General features: G+C 43.3%; 1 protein-coding gene across 6 annotated transcripts in view; it reads right to left on the minus strand.

Annotated features, from left to right (window-relative positions):
* Window positions 1-15,367, minus strand: part of HERC2 (HECT and RLD domain containing E3 ubiquitin protein ligase 2) — a 233,164-nt gene that overhangs the window by 106,544 nt on the left and 111,253 nt on the right. For 5 of the 6 annotated variants that reach the window (NM_001206081.2, XM_010801779.4, XM_015474311.3 and 2 more), the window contains 9 exons: window positions 10,654-10,841; window positions 9,371-9,563; window positions 7,937-8,119; window positions 5,777-5,958; window positions 4,900-5,047; window positions 4,622-4,818; window positions 4,153-4,383; window positions 3,151-3,289; window positions 1,149-1,292 (listed from right to left, as the gene is read on the minus strand). In NM_001206081.2, the coding sequence (NP_001193010.1) occupies window positions 1,149-1,292; window positions 3,151-3,289; window positions 4,153-4,383; window positions 4,622-4,818; window positions 4,900-5,047; window positions 5,777-5,958; window positions 7,937-8,119; window positions 9,371-9,563; window positions 10,654-10,841 (1,605 nt within the window). The remainder of the gene's footprint in view (window positions 1-1,148; window positions 1,293-3,150; window positions 3,290-4,152; window positions 4,384-4,621; window positions 4,819-4,899; window positions 5,048-5,776; window positions 5,959-7,936; window positions 8,120-9,370; window positions 9,564-10,653; window positions 10,842-15,367) is intronic. The other variant, XM_010801780.3, reaches the window with a different exon arrangement.

A 15,367-nucleotide genomic window follows, 5' to 3' on the forward strand; every position in this document is an offset into this window, starting at 1 on the left:
CCTACTGTCTCCTCCCCCAGGATGGAAAGTCCTTACCCCTGCAGCCAGGGCTGCCACACACCTCAAAGGCTGCTTGCTCTCCCCAGACCTCAGCTCCAGCACCCCAGGGCGCCTGTGAAACTGTGCTCACACGTCTTATAGCACAGAGGCCCATACCTTGGACAGTGCCATCTACTCTCATTTTCTCTCCCCACCCTGACTCCAGACAGTAAATCATAAACAAAGACGATCTTGTTTTCCATAATATTTACCACAATGTCTTTTAATAGGAGATAATAAAAACATATTTCATATTTTTTTTTTCCTATTCAAAATGAAATGAGCTCACTCCAGAAAACTGAGATAATACAGAAAAGTACAAAGAAAATAGTCAGATGAAATTCTACTATCACTATTCTGGTAAGCAGATGAATGCAAATCTACAAACAGATGTATACAGCAATATCTTTTTATCATTTTGCTATTCCCATGGTATTACACCTATATATGTATCATCATTTGTGAATGGTGCATGGTATTCCACTATATAGGTACACCATCTAATAATGGGCATTCAGGTGTCAGCACAAAAATAATATCAACAAAAAAAGCTATAATGAGCATCTGGAAACATGTGTCACGTGTTTCCAGATGAGATGTAAAAAGATGTCAGCACCACGACATCTTTTCATGTGATAAATTCCCACAAGACAACTTATTAATCAGTGAATATACAAATGTATGTATTTTAAAGTCTAACATTTACTCAAATGACTGTTAGATGGTTCTACCAACTTAAATTCCCACTAGCATAGCAAAGTGTTAGGGTGGTGCCACTCTATGCACATGTGAACCACTTTACCGCCTTATTAAAGGATACAGATCCGGATTTTTTAGCTCTGCGGTGCAGCCTGAGAGTCCACATTTCTACATGTTCCTCATATGTGTCATCAATGCTACTGGTACTCAGACCACACCTTATATACGGAGGCAAGAGAACACTGTTTCCCTCCTCCCCACCAAACCCCGTCAGGTTTGTCTATCACTTTTCATCAGATACTGGCCCAACTGCACATGTAGAAGCCATCTGTATTTTCCCTCTCATGTTCCTTGCCTGTTTTCTATTTCTGCCTTTCTTACAGATCCAAAAGAGCTCCTTAAAAAGATACCTGTATGAGCAGCTGCAGCCTCCTGAACAGCTGGCTGAGACAAGATCTGCCTGAGCTGGTCCTGGTGGGAAAGCAGAGCACGGCCCGCCTTCAGAATATACAGTTTTAATTGCTGGCACCTCAGCAGATCCAAGTCTACTTGTCCTGTGGGAAAAAAAGGACTGAGCAGGAAAGGCACATGCTGCTTGGGCGTACCACCTCAGCTGCTGCTCAGCCCTGAGGAGGTCCTGCCCTGAGGGACTCAGCTGATCATGTCAAAGTCTGTCTGCAATCAAAGACTTGCCTTTCCCAGTGTTGTGGGAAAGCACGCTCTTCCTCCCCCAGGTCTTCTCCCTTTCTTGCTCCCCATGCATTACTTTGGGTAGGGGTGACGATTATGGCTTAACATAGTTAGAATCAAGTTAGCTATTGCTGCATGCATGCTCAGCCACTCTGTTGTGTCCAACTCTTTGCAATCCCATGGACGGTAGCCCACCAGGTTCCTTTCGCCATGGGATTATTCAAGCAAGAACATTGGAATGGGCTGCCATTTCCTTTTCCATAACTATCGCTAGTATAATCAAATATTTCCTAAACTGCTAAAATTTCAACCCCATACCTACATCACAAATAAAATACTTTCTTGTCATGCCAAGACATCTATGAGACAATTTTGTCAGAGACTTACAACATACAGTTCTGTAACTCATCAAAATCATGGCACTCTCTAGAATCTTGGGGCTTCCCTGATAGCTCTCGAATTTTATCTAATCCAACAACTGCAGTAATGTCCCTGAGTTGACTGAGGAACAGCCTAGGGAAGACACTACAAAGATATAGGCAGCCCACAAGAAGAGTACAGAGAAGGCAATGGCACCCCACTCCAGTACTCCTGCCTGGAAAATCCCATGGACGGAGGAGCCTGGTAGGCTGCAGTCCATGGGGTCGCTACGAGTCAGATACGACTGAGCGACTTCACTTTCACTTTTCACTTTCATGCATTGGAGAAGGAAATGGCAACCCACTCCAGTGTTCTTGCCTGGAGAATCCCAGGGACGGGGGAGCCTGGTGAGCTGCTGTCTATGGGGTCGCACAGAGTCGGACACGACTGGAATAACTTAGCAGCAGCAGCAGCAGCAGCAAGAGGAGTGAGACTACAATCATAGCTGCAGCATTCCAAAGCAAGACATGCTGGAGGTCATGGACGGCAGCTTGGAGCTGTGGGAATGTGGGTAGGAGGGCACAGGGAGAGTGAGGGGTGGCGCTAGGGCAGCAAGCGCCAGTACCTGGCAGGCAGGAAACACTGGCTAAGGGACACAGTTAGTTGAATTGTGGACATGCCATGGTTTACTTGCACCTGACCCTCTAGCCAGATATGTGAACTGGAGATCCAGAGTTAAAAGTGTTCATCATCATTAATCCTACAGCAGCAATTACAGGGATGGGAGAAATGGGTGAGAAAACTCAAGAAGAGTGGACCTAAAGAGCTAGAAATTATGGATGAAACCTCAAGGATTTCCAATGTGCAAAGAATAGTCAGGGAGAAGAACTCTCAAAGAACATATGAGCAGCAATGTAAAGAAAATCAAGACAGCAGTGGAAGAGGAATATTTTAAGCATGAGTGGCCTTGGTCTTTCATGGGCGGCCTGCATCCAAATACCACGTGAAGCAGGACAAAGCACACAGGCCCTGCTGGGTATGTCTGTCATGAGGCCAGGAGCAGAGGTCCCAAAGTGTGATTAAGACAGGGGGTTGATGGGCAGTGAGACAGAAAACAGACTCCTCTTCAAAAGGTGTGCTCAGAATATACGCTGGCCGGTGTTCTTCAGGTGCCACCCTACCCCAGCATCATTCTTTGTATCGCACACTCTCATCACCACTCCCATCATCGCTCAACCAATGGCCAATCCATCTGAATGCAAAGGCTTCAGCAATGCAAGAACTTACTCTGACAAAAGAACAAACACTGCTCAAACACTAGTTAAGACTGTAGCTGTTTCATCATGAAGCACATGTACTGACCTGCAAAACCCTGTTTAGGTGATTTCTTTATTTTGTGCTTTTCCAATTTGCTTCCAGCGAGGTTCACCAACTGAGCCCACACAGACAGCATGGGCTCTGTGAAGGGCAGGTTAGTGACACTGAACGCCACGGCGGGGAGCTAAAGAAAGAGCATAGAAACCTTCAAAGTGTGTCCATTGAAAAGAACAAACAAATGTTCTGAAAAGTTAGCATAATCAGGAATCTTAACTCTAAAATAACACATGTATTCAAAACTGTTTTTACATCTGAAAATAATTTTGACAGATGACCCTGAAGGTAAGATAAAGACTTACATGTATAGTAAATATAACCTAATTTTTTCTTGTCAACTTTTTAACAATGATTACATGATGGTGGTTGTTATTCTCAAGTATTTTCTATACATTTCAAATTTTCTATGACATGCATATCCTATAATCATCAAAAACAGTACTGTATTGAAACATACAGTAAAAGTGCACTTTTTCACTTTCACTTGCACTTAGGTTACACAAAGTACATAATTCACTCACTTTCCGAATGGACCCCCAGTTCACAGATTTAAGATGACAGTACCTGCTAAATATAGTCATGTCACTCAACACAGTAATTAAGCATTTTCTACATGAACAAAGATCATCATTTTAAAGGAATCATTTTTAGGTTTTTTGAAAGTTGAATTGTTCTATAAAAAATAAATTTCATAAATTCACATTCTAAAATAAATACAACTAATACACTTACACAAGATCTTCTAAATAACTAACACCCTTTCATGTCTTTAAAGGCTAAAATAAGACACATGAACTGCTAATCTATACAACCCTGTGAGACCTGATTAACCACAGGAATGGAATGCAAACAGAGAAAGAAAGGCAGTTTTCCTCAAGGTGGATAGCTACCTAGAAGGCAGACCCAAACCACAAGAATCAAGCTCCTTCTGGTTCTAATATAAAAGCCCTTCACCTTACTACCTAGCAACCTGAACATAAGTTCACTTACTGGCTTCAGCTGATTCAGTGGGCAAACACGACAGGTTCGCAAGTCACAGAACTGCACAGTGATTTTGCCCTTCGGAGTGATGCGAGTCACGGTGCCTTCTCCAAAGTCATCATGCATGACTTGTCCCCCTAGTCGCAACCGGCCGTCAATGCCTCCAATGACAGCCAGGACTGCCATGAGGCTCCCCACCTCAGGGTTCTCACAGTCAGGAAAGTAGTCATCTAACAGAGCCTAGTGCAGACAGACAGCAAACTTGAGGAGAGCCCAGAGAGGTAACCTACTTCTTATACATTACAATTAAGCCAAATTTACTTTTTATATTAGTTTCCTCAATAATTTTTTCCAGTAAAAAATATTTTTAAATATATCCATGAACAAAATACATGGCATTTAAAAAGACAATCTGAAAGTTAAATCAACATTCTACAGAGAAACACTACCAGATGTGCAAAGCGCATGCAGCACCCACCCCTTCAGCCGGCTTTCCTGCACAGCTGCGAGTAACCGAGTGGAGCTGTGAGTTGATGTACTTGTTGATGAGCCCGTTCCACTGGCCCAGGGAGTGCAGGGTGCGGAGCAGCGCCACCACCTCCTCCGCCAGCGTGCTGCTGTGCGTAGCAGTCAGGGAAGCCTGCGGGCGGGCCCTCCGCCTCCTCAGAGTGGATTCTGTAGAACACACACAAAGGAAGGGCTACATGACGCCCTGCTTGCTCACCCAGGACACCAGGAAGGGGGAGAGATGCCCACCTCTGAGGAATGGGACATCTGAAGAGCAGGTGGTGAGCAAGCTGCCCAGGAAACCAAAGAGCTTTTCCACAAGGCACTCCATGTCCCTGGCCCGCTCTGTCTTGTCCCATGACGGCAGTACTGCTTGCAGCAAATGTACAGCTAAGATCTGATAAAGGTAATTTAAAACAGCAAGTATTAAAGAAAGCCATTATCTGAAAAATTATGAGGTAAAAGATTTTAATTTTTGTTCCTGTAATGCAATTAATCGTGTGAAAATTCTAACTATTTTACAGCCACATAATTACCTCAAAGTTGATTAATAATATGAATTATCAGGTTAAAAATAAGCTACATTACACATGCAGATACTCATTTAATTAAAAAATAATTTCTTTAGTTTAATTCTTCTCAAGACAAGTATACCACAACTATGGTGAAGATGAGAGCAGCTGATCATAGAAAAGCAAGTCATCTAAGGCTTAACAACTTCATCAATTTAAAATAATCAATATCTTTAGCCTCTTGTCTCAGGGCTTCCGAGGTGGCCCTAGTGGTAAAGAACCCGCCTGCTAATGCAGGAGACGTAAGAGATGCAGGTTCAATCCCTGGGTCGGGAAGATCCCCCAGAGTAGGAAGTGGCAACCAGTCCAGTATTCTTGCCTGGAGAATCTCTATGGACAGAGGAGCCTGGCAGGCTACAGTTCAAGGGTCATAAAGCATTGAAACAACTGAGGAGACTTAGTATGCACTGGTACCTAGAAAATCCACCCTGTGTTAGTTCTTTTCTGCACTCAGGAACCTAATTACAATGGCCAGCCTGATGCCAACGCTGATGGGGCTCCCAATCCCAAAACTCACAGTGAGCGTAGATCAGTGTGGCAGCACAGTTAGTTACCTGCCGCTGTAGGGAGGCAGCGGTGAAAGGCGAGTGTCCCTCCACAACCTTCACAAGCAGTGAGATCCAGGGCGGGGAGCTGAGGGCCGCGCACATATGCGGCGTGAGGGCGATGCTGCGCACAAAGCCCAGGGTGCACCAGCTCCGGTGCTGCTCCCGGCACACCAGCCTGCTGGGGGAGGCTGGCAGAGCAAGACAGACCAGCTTGGCACTCACGCTCTAAAAACAAGCACTCAGAACCACCTTTACTTTCAACTTACCTAAGTCACACATTTTCAATAACAAGCTCCTTTACAAATATACTACAACGTCACTGACTCTAAGTGAGAAGAACGGGAGAATACTTGCAAGTTAGCTCAAGGAACACTTCACATTTTAAAATCTCTAAAGTACATGGAGATGGAGTAATTCAAACTCGTTAAGGAATTTCATCTATGTACTGTCTCTAAGCAGTAGGAAAACAATCTACAATTCAAATAGCGGTTATCTGTGGGAGGGCAAATACCATAGTTTATAAATTTCACATGTTTTAAGTATCTCCCATGAGCTTGTTTATATTTAATCTGCATCATAAATTCCCAGCCCAAGTTTTAAGAAGGCTGTATTCCTAGAAAAAGAGTAAGAGGTTTTCATGAGACAGTGACCCTGACTGCTCCTCCAGGGTCTGCACTCATGGACACCTGGGGTGTCCACACCCTCCTGGCTGGCAGAGACTCTGAGGTGGGGGCATGCCACGTGACCTGCTCAGACACCAGACTAGCTCCCTTCCCCAGCTTCCACAGTCCAGCTCCCTGTTCACCAGGGACACTGCTCTTCAGAAACACGCTCATGCCACTCACTCAGTCACACTTAACAACACATGTGCACAGGCCCTGGCACCCCACCTCAGACGCCACTCTCACAGTCACTCGCACAGTCAAACTCTCCACATACCCAACTACACACATGCACACTCAATCTCACTCAAATTCACACATGCATACACATACACACTTGCACACACACACATACACATTTGCTCCAATCACTTCTTCAACTTCTCCCACACTTACACATACTCATATTCACATACTCAAACACTTTGGTAGACTGAATTGTACCCTCAAAATTCATGTTCACCCAGAGTCAGATGTGGAGATAAATTCTTCACAGAGATAATTATGATAAAGATTGAGATGACATTATACTGGATTTGGGTGAACCCCAAATAGAACGAAGGTACTTATAATAAGAGGCAGAAAAGAAGAGGGGAGGCATTCAACTAAAGATGAGGCAGAAACTGGAATGATGTGACCATACACCACACTTTTGAAGCCTGGAGGTACAAAAGCTAAAATTCAGGGTCTTCCCCCAGAGTGTCAGAAGGAGTATGCCTTGATTTTGGACTTCTGCCATCTAGAATTCTGAGAGAGTGAAGTTCTTGTTTTAAGCCTCTGTTAAGAGTTGAATTATGTTCCGCGACAATTCACATGTTGGAGTCCTAGTCCTTAGTACCTCAGAATGCAACCTTGTTTGGAAACTGATGCACTAAGTTTAGATGAAGTTAAACTAGATTAGGGTGCATCCTTAATACAATGTAACTGACATTCTTATAAAAAGAAATCTGGAGACAGACACATACAGGGAGGATGCCATGTGAAGATGAGGGATGCCAAAGGGAAGATGAGGGAAGCCAAGGAACGCCAAAAGATTGCCAGCAAACCATCAGATGTTACAGAGGGCCATGAACAGATTCTGCCCTCAGATTCATAAAAAAGAACTCAATATGCTCATTCTTTGATCTTGAATTTCTAGCCTTCAGAACTGTGAAGAAGTAAATTTCTGAAATTGAGACGGCCCAGGCTATGGTACTTTGATGTGGCAGGTTGTGTCTGTGGTGCCTTGTACACCCGCAGAGTGTGCAACACCCAGAGTGAGCTCTACTGTGAACTACCAGCTGTGGGCGCTAATGATAAATCAGTGCAGGCTCAACAACTGTGACAAACGTACCACTGTGAAGGGTGGTGCTGATAACGGAGAATGCAGCTACCATGTCTGTGGTAATTCATCACAGCAGCCTTACCACACTGACACACACACACCCACAATCACCCACATACACACACACCCAAACTGATAGCCCAGTTCTGACTCTCTGGCCCACAACTCCCCACTGCATACATGTCTTGTCTGTTGTTCCACTCTCCACCAACATTCGCAGCAGCCCACAGAGAGTCTTCGTGGCTTCGCTCTGCATAACTTCAGCATGGACTCCAGCAGAAAGACAAAGAGTTTGCAGTAAATTAACAGTGCTGGTAAGCATCATTGCAGTGGGGTGAATATTCCTTTCAATTTGTTCAGCTTCTGAAAAAAAGAATCAAAATAAGGAACTACACTTCCAAAAAAAAAAAAGGAAAATGTCTCTACATGTTAACTTAAGGGATTTAATATCACATACTTCTTCTCTTACTGTAGACAGGGAAGCAGTTCTTTACATTAAAGATGGAATTCAGGATGCACTGAACACTCACCCTAACTGAAGGGAATAAGACTTTTCCATTACAGTTTAATTTTTTAAAGCAATCTCATCCTACAGCTCAGAAACACCAGAACAATTCCAAGGATTCATTCCTTAGAAAAACAACTTCAACGTCAGAAGCTGGCTGCTGCTAAGGTGGCTGTGCCCTGGACAAGTATTAGGTGGGTGCTTCCATGGAAGGGAGCCACATGCTCACATGTACGGATCACTGGATCTTTGATAAGGAATACACGTGGAACCGGACCATCTTTCTGTCACTTGGCCAGCCCTGCTCAGGCCCCAACTTCACAACGGAAACCCCCTGGCAGAGAGGTAGGAGTAGGGACAATTGGCCTAGACACTGTCAGATCCAGTAGTAACAAATCAGCATTGACTACCTAGGTGGGGCCACACAGCTTCCCGTGTGCTACTCCTAAAGTGCCCCAGACAGGCATCATCGGTTTATATCTGATATGCGTGGAGTGGCCTACACACACCATGGGCACAGAACACCTAGCCCACCTTCCACACCACCCTTTCTCTAGTGAACTCAGTCTCTCGGGTTTTCTCTCCTAACCATAAAAGTGATCTTGGGAGCCTGTCATGCCATGTATACAGCAGACACCTGAGCCCCAAATCAGTGCCAGCCTCCTGGACAGTCTCACCAAGACTGGTATCCCAAGGTCTTTCAGACATGTCTGACAAATGTCATGAAGCCCTCCTCCTACAATTCTGCCTCTTAATACATAGGGTTTAACTTTCTGAGGTCATCAAATTCTCATCTTCATTTTACCAAAGGCAGTAAAGTACTAACTCTGCACTGTGTGACACATTCTGAGAGAAGGTGAAAGAAGGAAAAACACATGCTTCAGGGCATGGCAAGGCTATGTCCACTACACAAGGCACTGGCTCAGGGATCCCCGAAAATCCACCTGCCTCCACAACACTATCTCCAAGAGGGACAGGAACTATCCTGCCCCTGGGCCTGCTTCAACCAGACCTTCATGGAAAGCTTCACCTACGGAGTGCCACTCTCACTCCCAAAAGAAAGGACAAACAGCACATGCACACAGCTTGCCAGGGCCCCAAACACCCACCAGAGTCATCCTCTGTGTCTGAGTCCTCTGCCGAAGGCTGTGTAGAGACTGGGAGCTCTGCCAACTTCAAGTCATACTTCCCCTCCTTCCCCATCCTGTAAGAGTTGGTGCTGCCTGTGTCCCACTGGACCCTGATCCACCCATCCTCTCCAAGTTCACCAATCACACGGCCAAGGCCAGGAGGAGGTCCATCCTGAGGAAGCCAAAACAAAGACTGGTTAAGAGAGTGCAGGCCTCTCACTGGAACACTGCCTATAAGGGTGGCTGCACAGACTTCAAGTCAGCAGAGGGCTCCAAATCCACCTATACTCAGAGCTCACTTCATCACTGTAGTGAACACCAGGACTAATCTGCCCACACTCCTAACAAAAGAGGTAAGTGGGGGAAGAACCACCTCACTTAGCATCCTCTATAAGCCAATGCAGACACCAGACTTTCCAGCCTGGTTCTGCCACCCTGCTCACTGGCCCCCCCTTATCCCACATGGGGCTTCACAAGGTTGGGAACCTCAAACAAGCACCAGAATCTCCTCACTCCCTTTCACTCTTCAATTTTCCCTCAAACCTTAAGACTGAAACTCTACTTCTAATTTCTACGAGTAGAAGATGTTTTCAGGATGCTGCTATTTGTCCTGGACACACTGATTTCTGAGATGATTCTCAGGAGGTACATGCTTAAGAATGAAGCTGAGAAAACCTGGACAAGACAAGAACGCTCTACATCATAGTAGGGTGAGCACTGGCCTAGCTAGTTGCTCCAGTAATGGTGTAGAGCCCAGTCCCAACATCTACTCAGGGAGACCCGACAGACACGTGAGCAAGGTGCTGGGGGAAGAAGGGGAAAGACGGACACTGCCCAAGCAGGTGCCTGTAGCTGCTGGGTCAGGATACCTAACTGGCACCTGGCCATCAGCTCACAGAGGCAGGGTCAGAGCTTTCACGACATGATTATTCAGATGCAGTTTACTCTCTCCTGCTCACCCTTACTCTTGGTCCAGGCTGAGCCTCAAGTCAAGCCTAGGCCAGGAGTGTCCCAAAACAAGCAGCTACTCCTCTAAGATGTGGTCCTGTTCAAGGGCCCTGGAGCAGGCTGCTGCCCTTCTCTACTGGTGCTGAGATTCTATTTGCCCACCCAGGAATCGGTAACTACATCGCCTGTCAACCACACCTGTCTTTTGAGTGTAGGTATTTATTCCAGTCTCCACCCACTCATTGCATGCAGGTCAGGATGCGCAGAGGGTGACTAATGTGTGGCTAAAGCGTTTAACTCAAATCTCTAAGGACCTGATCTCCCCATTTCCAGTCCACGCCTCTCATGACCCTGGTTCCAATCTTCATCATGGCGGCCAACTCCGGCCCTGAAACTGGCAGCTGTACCGGGGCTGTTTCCTTCCGTGTCTCTTCCAAAACTGTAGCAGAAGCTCCTCGGGCAGAAGCATTCATGTCTTCTTCAACATTATCACAACTAGGGCCTATCAGAGCATCAGAAAAAGCAGATGAACCAATAAGCAGTTAAGTATTAATGAAGATGATAATTTTAAATAATCTATAGTGTAGTTTTTACCAATACAACAAATACCATCAAAGATTTACTGATGAGAACTAAGACATTTAAAAGGTAAGGAGAGGATAAAATATATAAATATGTATTAGAAATATGTAGAAGATTTTAGAAACTCTCAGAAAAGATATTTACTCTATTTCCAGGAATTATGATCCACTCCAAAAAGCAAAAATGATTAGAGAGACACTCATTACTCATATTATTAGAACAGGAAAACAAATGATATACAAAACCACCTAAATGTTTAACACTGTGAGAAATTAACAACCTTTAATTATGGTAATGTGAAGAAAAGAGCTGATAAGGAAGGCCTGATACTGCTGTCCCCAGAAAAGCCTGTTTATAGGGTTGGCCCTCAGCTGGCCTTCGGGAACCTGGATTTCGTGAAGGCTCCCACCAGTCCTTAACTGCCAAGAAGCCATTCCTGTGCCTACACTGCACAAACAACATGGTCTCTGCTAAAACCTGCTTCTTTCTGGGGGGTGTGAAGCTTACTCAAGTGCCGGGCAGAGATGCCTACATGACCTGCCCCAGTGAAAGCCCAGGGCACCAAGTCTCCATACTTTGCATGTAAAGACAACACTTCACATGTGTGGTCACAACTCTTTGCTAGGGGAACTAAGTGCACTCTGTGTGTCTCCCCCAGGAGAGGATTTGTGTCCGGTCTCTCACACTTTACCTATGTGCCACGGCTGATTCTGCTTCCTACTCTTTCACTGTAACAAACTTTAGCCCTAAGTGTGACTATATCTGGAGTCTTGTGAGGCCTGCGAGCAAATTATTAAAACGGGAGGTGGTCTTGGGAACCCTGACACAGGGGTGGCAGCAACAGGATTTGTTAGAACAATGCGAACTCACTCAAATATTGCAAAACCACTGTCTGGTACAAGGGAAAATGAAGGAGTAGGGACATGATGAAAATATGGTCCCTGGCGGCCATGGAACCCCTCACAGTATAAAACAGAAGGTGAGCTGTAATCCGTGAGAAGGAAAATTTACCAATGTATTCGAAATAGGAAATTTAACCCCAGGAACCAGCACGCTGGCCTGAGGGAGGGGTATGCACACTGGTAACCCTGTGGTTTTTATTCTCTCTCCAGGACAGAAAAGGCCCCAAACATTCCTTTTTGGGCTTGGTCGGGTGAAAATGTTAAAGTTTGTGTTCTGCTCACCTTCAAGAAGGAGGGAAAAAACATTGCTCAATTCCCAGGTCAGGAGTAAAGCTTTAAATAAACTGGAGGGAAAATAGTCTTTTTCTCAACCTGGGAGTGCCTCTGTGAGGCCCCAGAAGGGGCGGGGGTTCCATCTAGCTGGTACCTCCCCAGGCAGCTATAACGTTAACACTGTAAACGCTGAATTTGCTGCCAAGGGTTTGAATACATTTTGCGATAAGGAAAAAAGGAGAATCTTTTTTTAAGTGATTTGTATTTTGTGGCTATTGTATGTGAATATATACAGAAAATTTAATATAAAATATTGTATGCTTATGATTTCTTATATGAAGGAGAATCACCTTGATTAGAGAAAGCAACAAAGAGAGATATGTATTCATTGGACACAACTCCTTGGCTTTTCACAGTCAGTACTGTTAACAGAGGAAGCCCCCATAATTAACAATTTGTGCTCTTTTACCTATTGGAGTCTCTGGAAAAAAAGGGAGACAACAGGAAAATAGAGGCAACTTTAGATGGAGATATATTTTTAAGATTTTTAAAAGCAATTTTTAGTTGTTAATGAGGTCCACAGAAATCAGATGCTGACTCAGAGTCTGGTGCATATTTCTGAATGGGTCCTGTGGGCACAAAGACTAGCAAAATCAAATTGCTTAGGAAAGCTTTGCTCTTTGATTTGGATTTAGAACACTGGCTCTGCAGTATCTAAACATTTCAGCAAAGAACAACATTATAAATGAATCAGATTTACCAGACATGAAGAGACATTCTATACACAACCAGCAGAAAACACACTCTTCTCAAGTGTTCACAGGGAACACCCTCCAGGAGAGGTCACAAAATGATAAACTGAAATAAACTAAAATCATATAAATTATATTCTCTGATCACAGTGGAATGAAACTAGAAATTACAACAAAAGCTAGGAATGTCATAAATATGTGAAAACTGAACAACACACAAGTATGTGAAAACTCAACGGGACAAAGAAAGAAAAACCACAACAAAAAGTAATACTTTGAAACAAATGAAAACAAAAACACAATATAGCAAAGCTTAAGAGATGCAGCAAAAACAGTACTAAGGAGGAAATTTAAATCTATAAATGCATACTTAAGATCTCAAAACAACTAAACAACTTAACTATACCTGGGGGAACTAGAAAAATAAGAACTAAGTAAACCTAAAGGTAGCAGAAGGGAAATAACAAACATTAGAACAGAGATAAATAGAACAATAGAATCAACAGTGAACAGTATGTGATGGCTGGATGGCATCATATCCATCTCTTACATCACATACATCTCTTCTTAAACTGGTAAAGTCTACCAAACACTAAAGAAGAATCAATACCAATTCTAACTCTTTCAAAGACAGAACAAGAGGGAACTACTCGCTAACTTACTCAATGAGGCCAGCATTACCCTGATAACAACAACAACAAAAATCTATAAAATATTGCTCAAAGAAATGAAAGAAGACCTAAACAAATATAAAATAATCTCATATTCATGGAATAAAAGACTTAATATTGTTAAGAGGGCAGTACTCTCCAAAAGGACCTACGTACAGATTCAATACAATCCTTGAAAATTTCAATGGCCCTTTAGCAAACACGGAAAAGCCAGACCTGGAAGTCATATGGAAATGCAAGGGACCAGAAATAACTAAAATAATCACAAGAAAGAAAAAGCTGAAAGACAATTTTAAAACTTAACACAAAGCTTTTATCAGTGTTCAAAACAGTGTGGGATTAGCGCAATGACAGACACACAGAACAACACAAACAAAACTGAGATTCTAGAAGGAAACTTAAATAGCTACAGTCAAGATGATTTCTGACAAGGGTGCTAAGAATTTGAGAAGTCTTTCCAAAAAATGATACTGAAACAACTGGATAACCAAAAAATTAATAAAGTGAACCCTCATCTCACATCATATTAAAAAAATCATCTTAAAGTGGATCACAAAACTAAATACAAGACTTGATGAAGAAAATATAATGGGTAATCCTCATGACCTTGGATTTGCCAAGTATTTCTTAGACATAACATCAAAAGCACAAGCAACAGAAGAATAATAAGAATACTAATAAATAGACATTTTATAATTTCTGTAAACCAAAGTAAAATAAAACCCAGAATGGAAAAAAAAAAAAAAAGTCCTCCAATCATATCACTGTTAACAGTCTAGTATCTAGAATGTCAAAGGACCTCTACAACTCAACAACACACACAACTGAATTTTTAAATGAGCAAAGGACCTGAATAGACATTATTTCCTAGATATACAAATGGCCAAGAAGTATGGGTACAGAGACTAATGTCATTCAGTATTGTTGTTGTTTGGCCACTAAGTTATGTCTGCCTCTTTGTAACTCCATGGACTGTAGCATGCCAGGCTCCTCTATCCTCCACTGTCTCCCAGAGTTTGCTCAAATTAATGTCTATTGAGTCAGTGATGCTATCTAACCATCTCATCCTCTGCCGCCCTATCTCCTTTTGCCTTCAATATTTCCTTGCATCAGGGTCTTTTCCAATGAGTTGGCTGGCCGCATCAGGTGGCCAAAGTATGGGAGTTTCAGCATCAGTCCTTCAAATGAATATTCAGGGTTCATTTCCTTTAGGATTTACTGGTTTGATCTCCTTGCAATCCAAGAGACTCTCCACAGTCTTCTTCAGCACCACAATTTGAAAGCATCAATTCTCTGGCACTCAGCCTTCTTTATGGTCCAACTCTCACATGCGTACATGATTACAGTAAGTTTGCTGGCAAAGTGACATTTCTGCTTTAAAATATGCTCTCTAGTTTTCTCATAGCTTTCCTTCCAAGGAGCAAGAGTCTTTTAATTTAATGGCTACAGTCACCATTCACAGTGATTTTTGAGCCCAATAAAATTGATCACTGCTTCTACTTTTTCCCTTTCTATTTGCCATGAAGTGATAGGACCAGATGCCATGACCTTATTTTTTTTTTTAACGTTGAGTTTCAAGCCAGCTTTTTCCCCTCTCCTCTTTCACCCTCTCCAAGAGGCTCTTTAGTTCCTCTTCACTTCCTGCCATTAAAGCGGCATCATCCGCATATCTGAGATTATTGATATTTCTCCCAGCAATCTTTGATTCCTCCAACTCAGTATTTCACATGATGTACTCTACAAGAAAGTTAAATAAGCAGGGTGACAATATACAGCCTTCTCATACTCTTCTATCAATTTTGAACCAATCCATTGTTCCATGTCCGGTTCTAACTTTTTCTTCTTGAC

The sequence above is a fragment of the Bos taurus genome, chromosome 2, assembly GCF_002263795.3.
Source record: "Bos taurus isolate L1 Dominette 01449 registration number 42190680 breed Hereford chromosome 2, ARS-UCD2.0, whole genome shotgun sequence".
NCBI lineage: Eukaryota > Metazoa > Chordata > Mammalia > Artiodactyla > Bovidae > Bos > Bos taurus.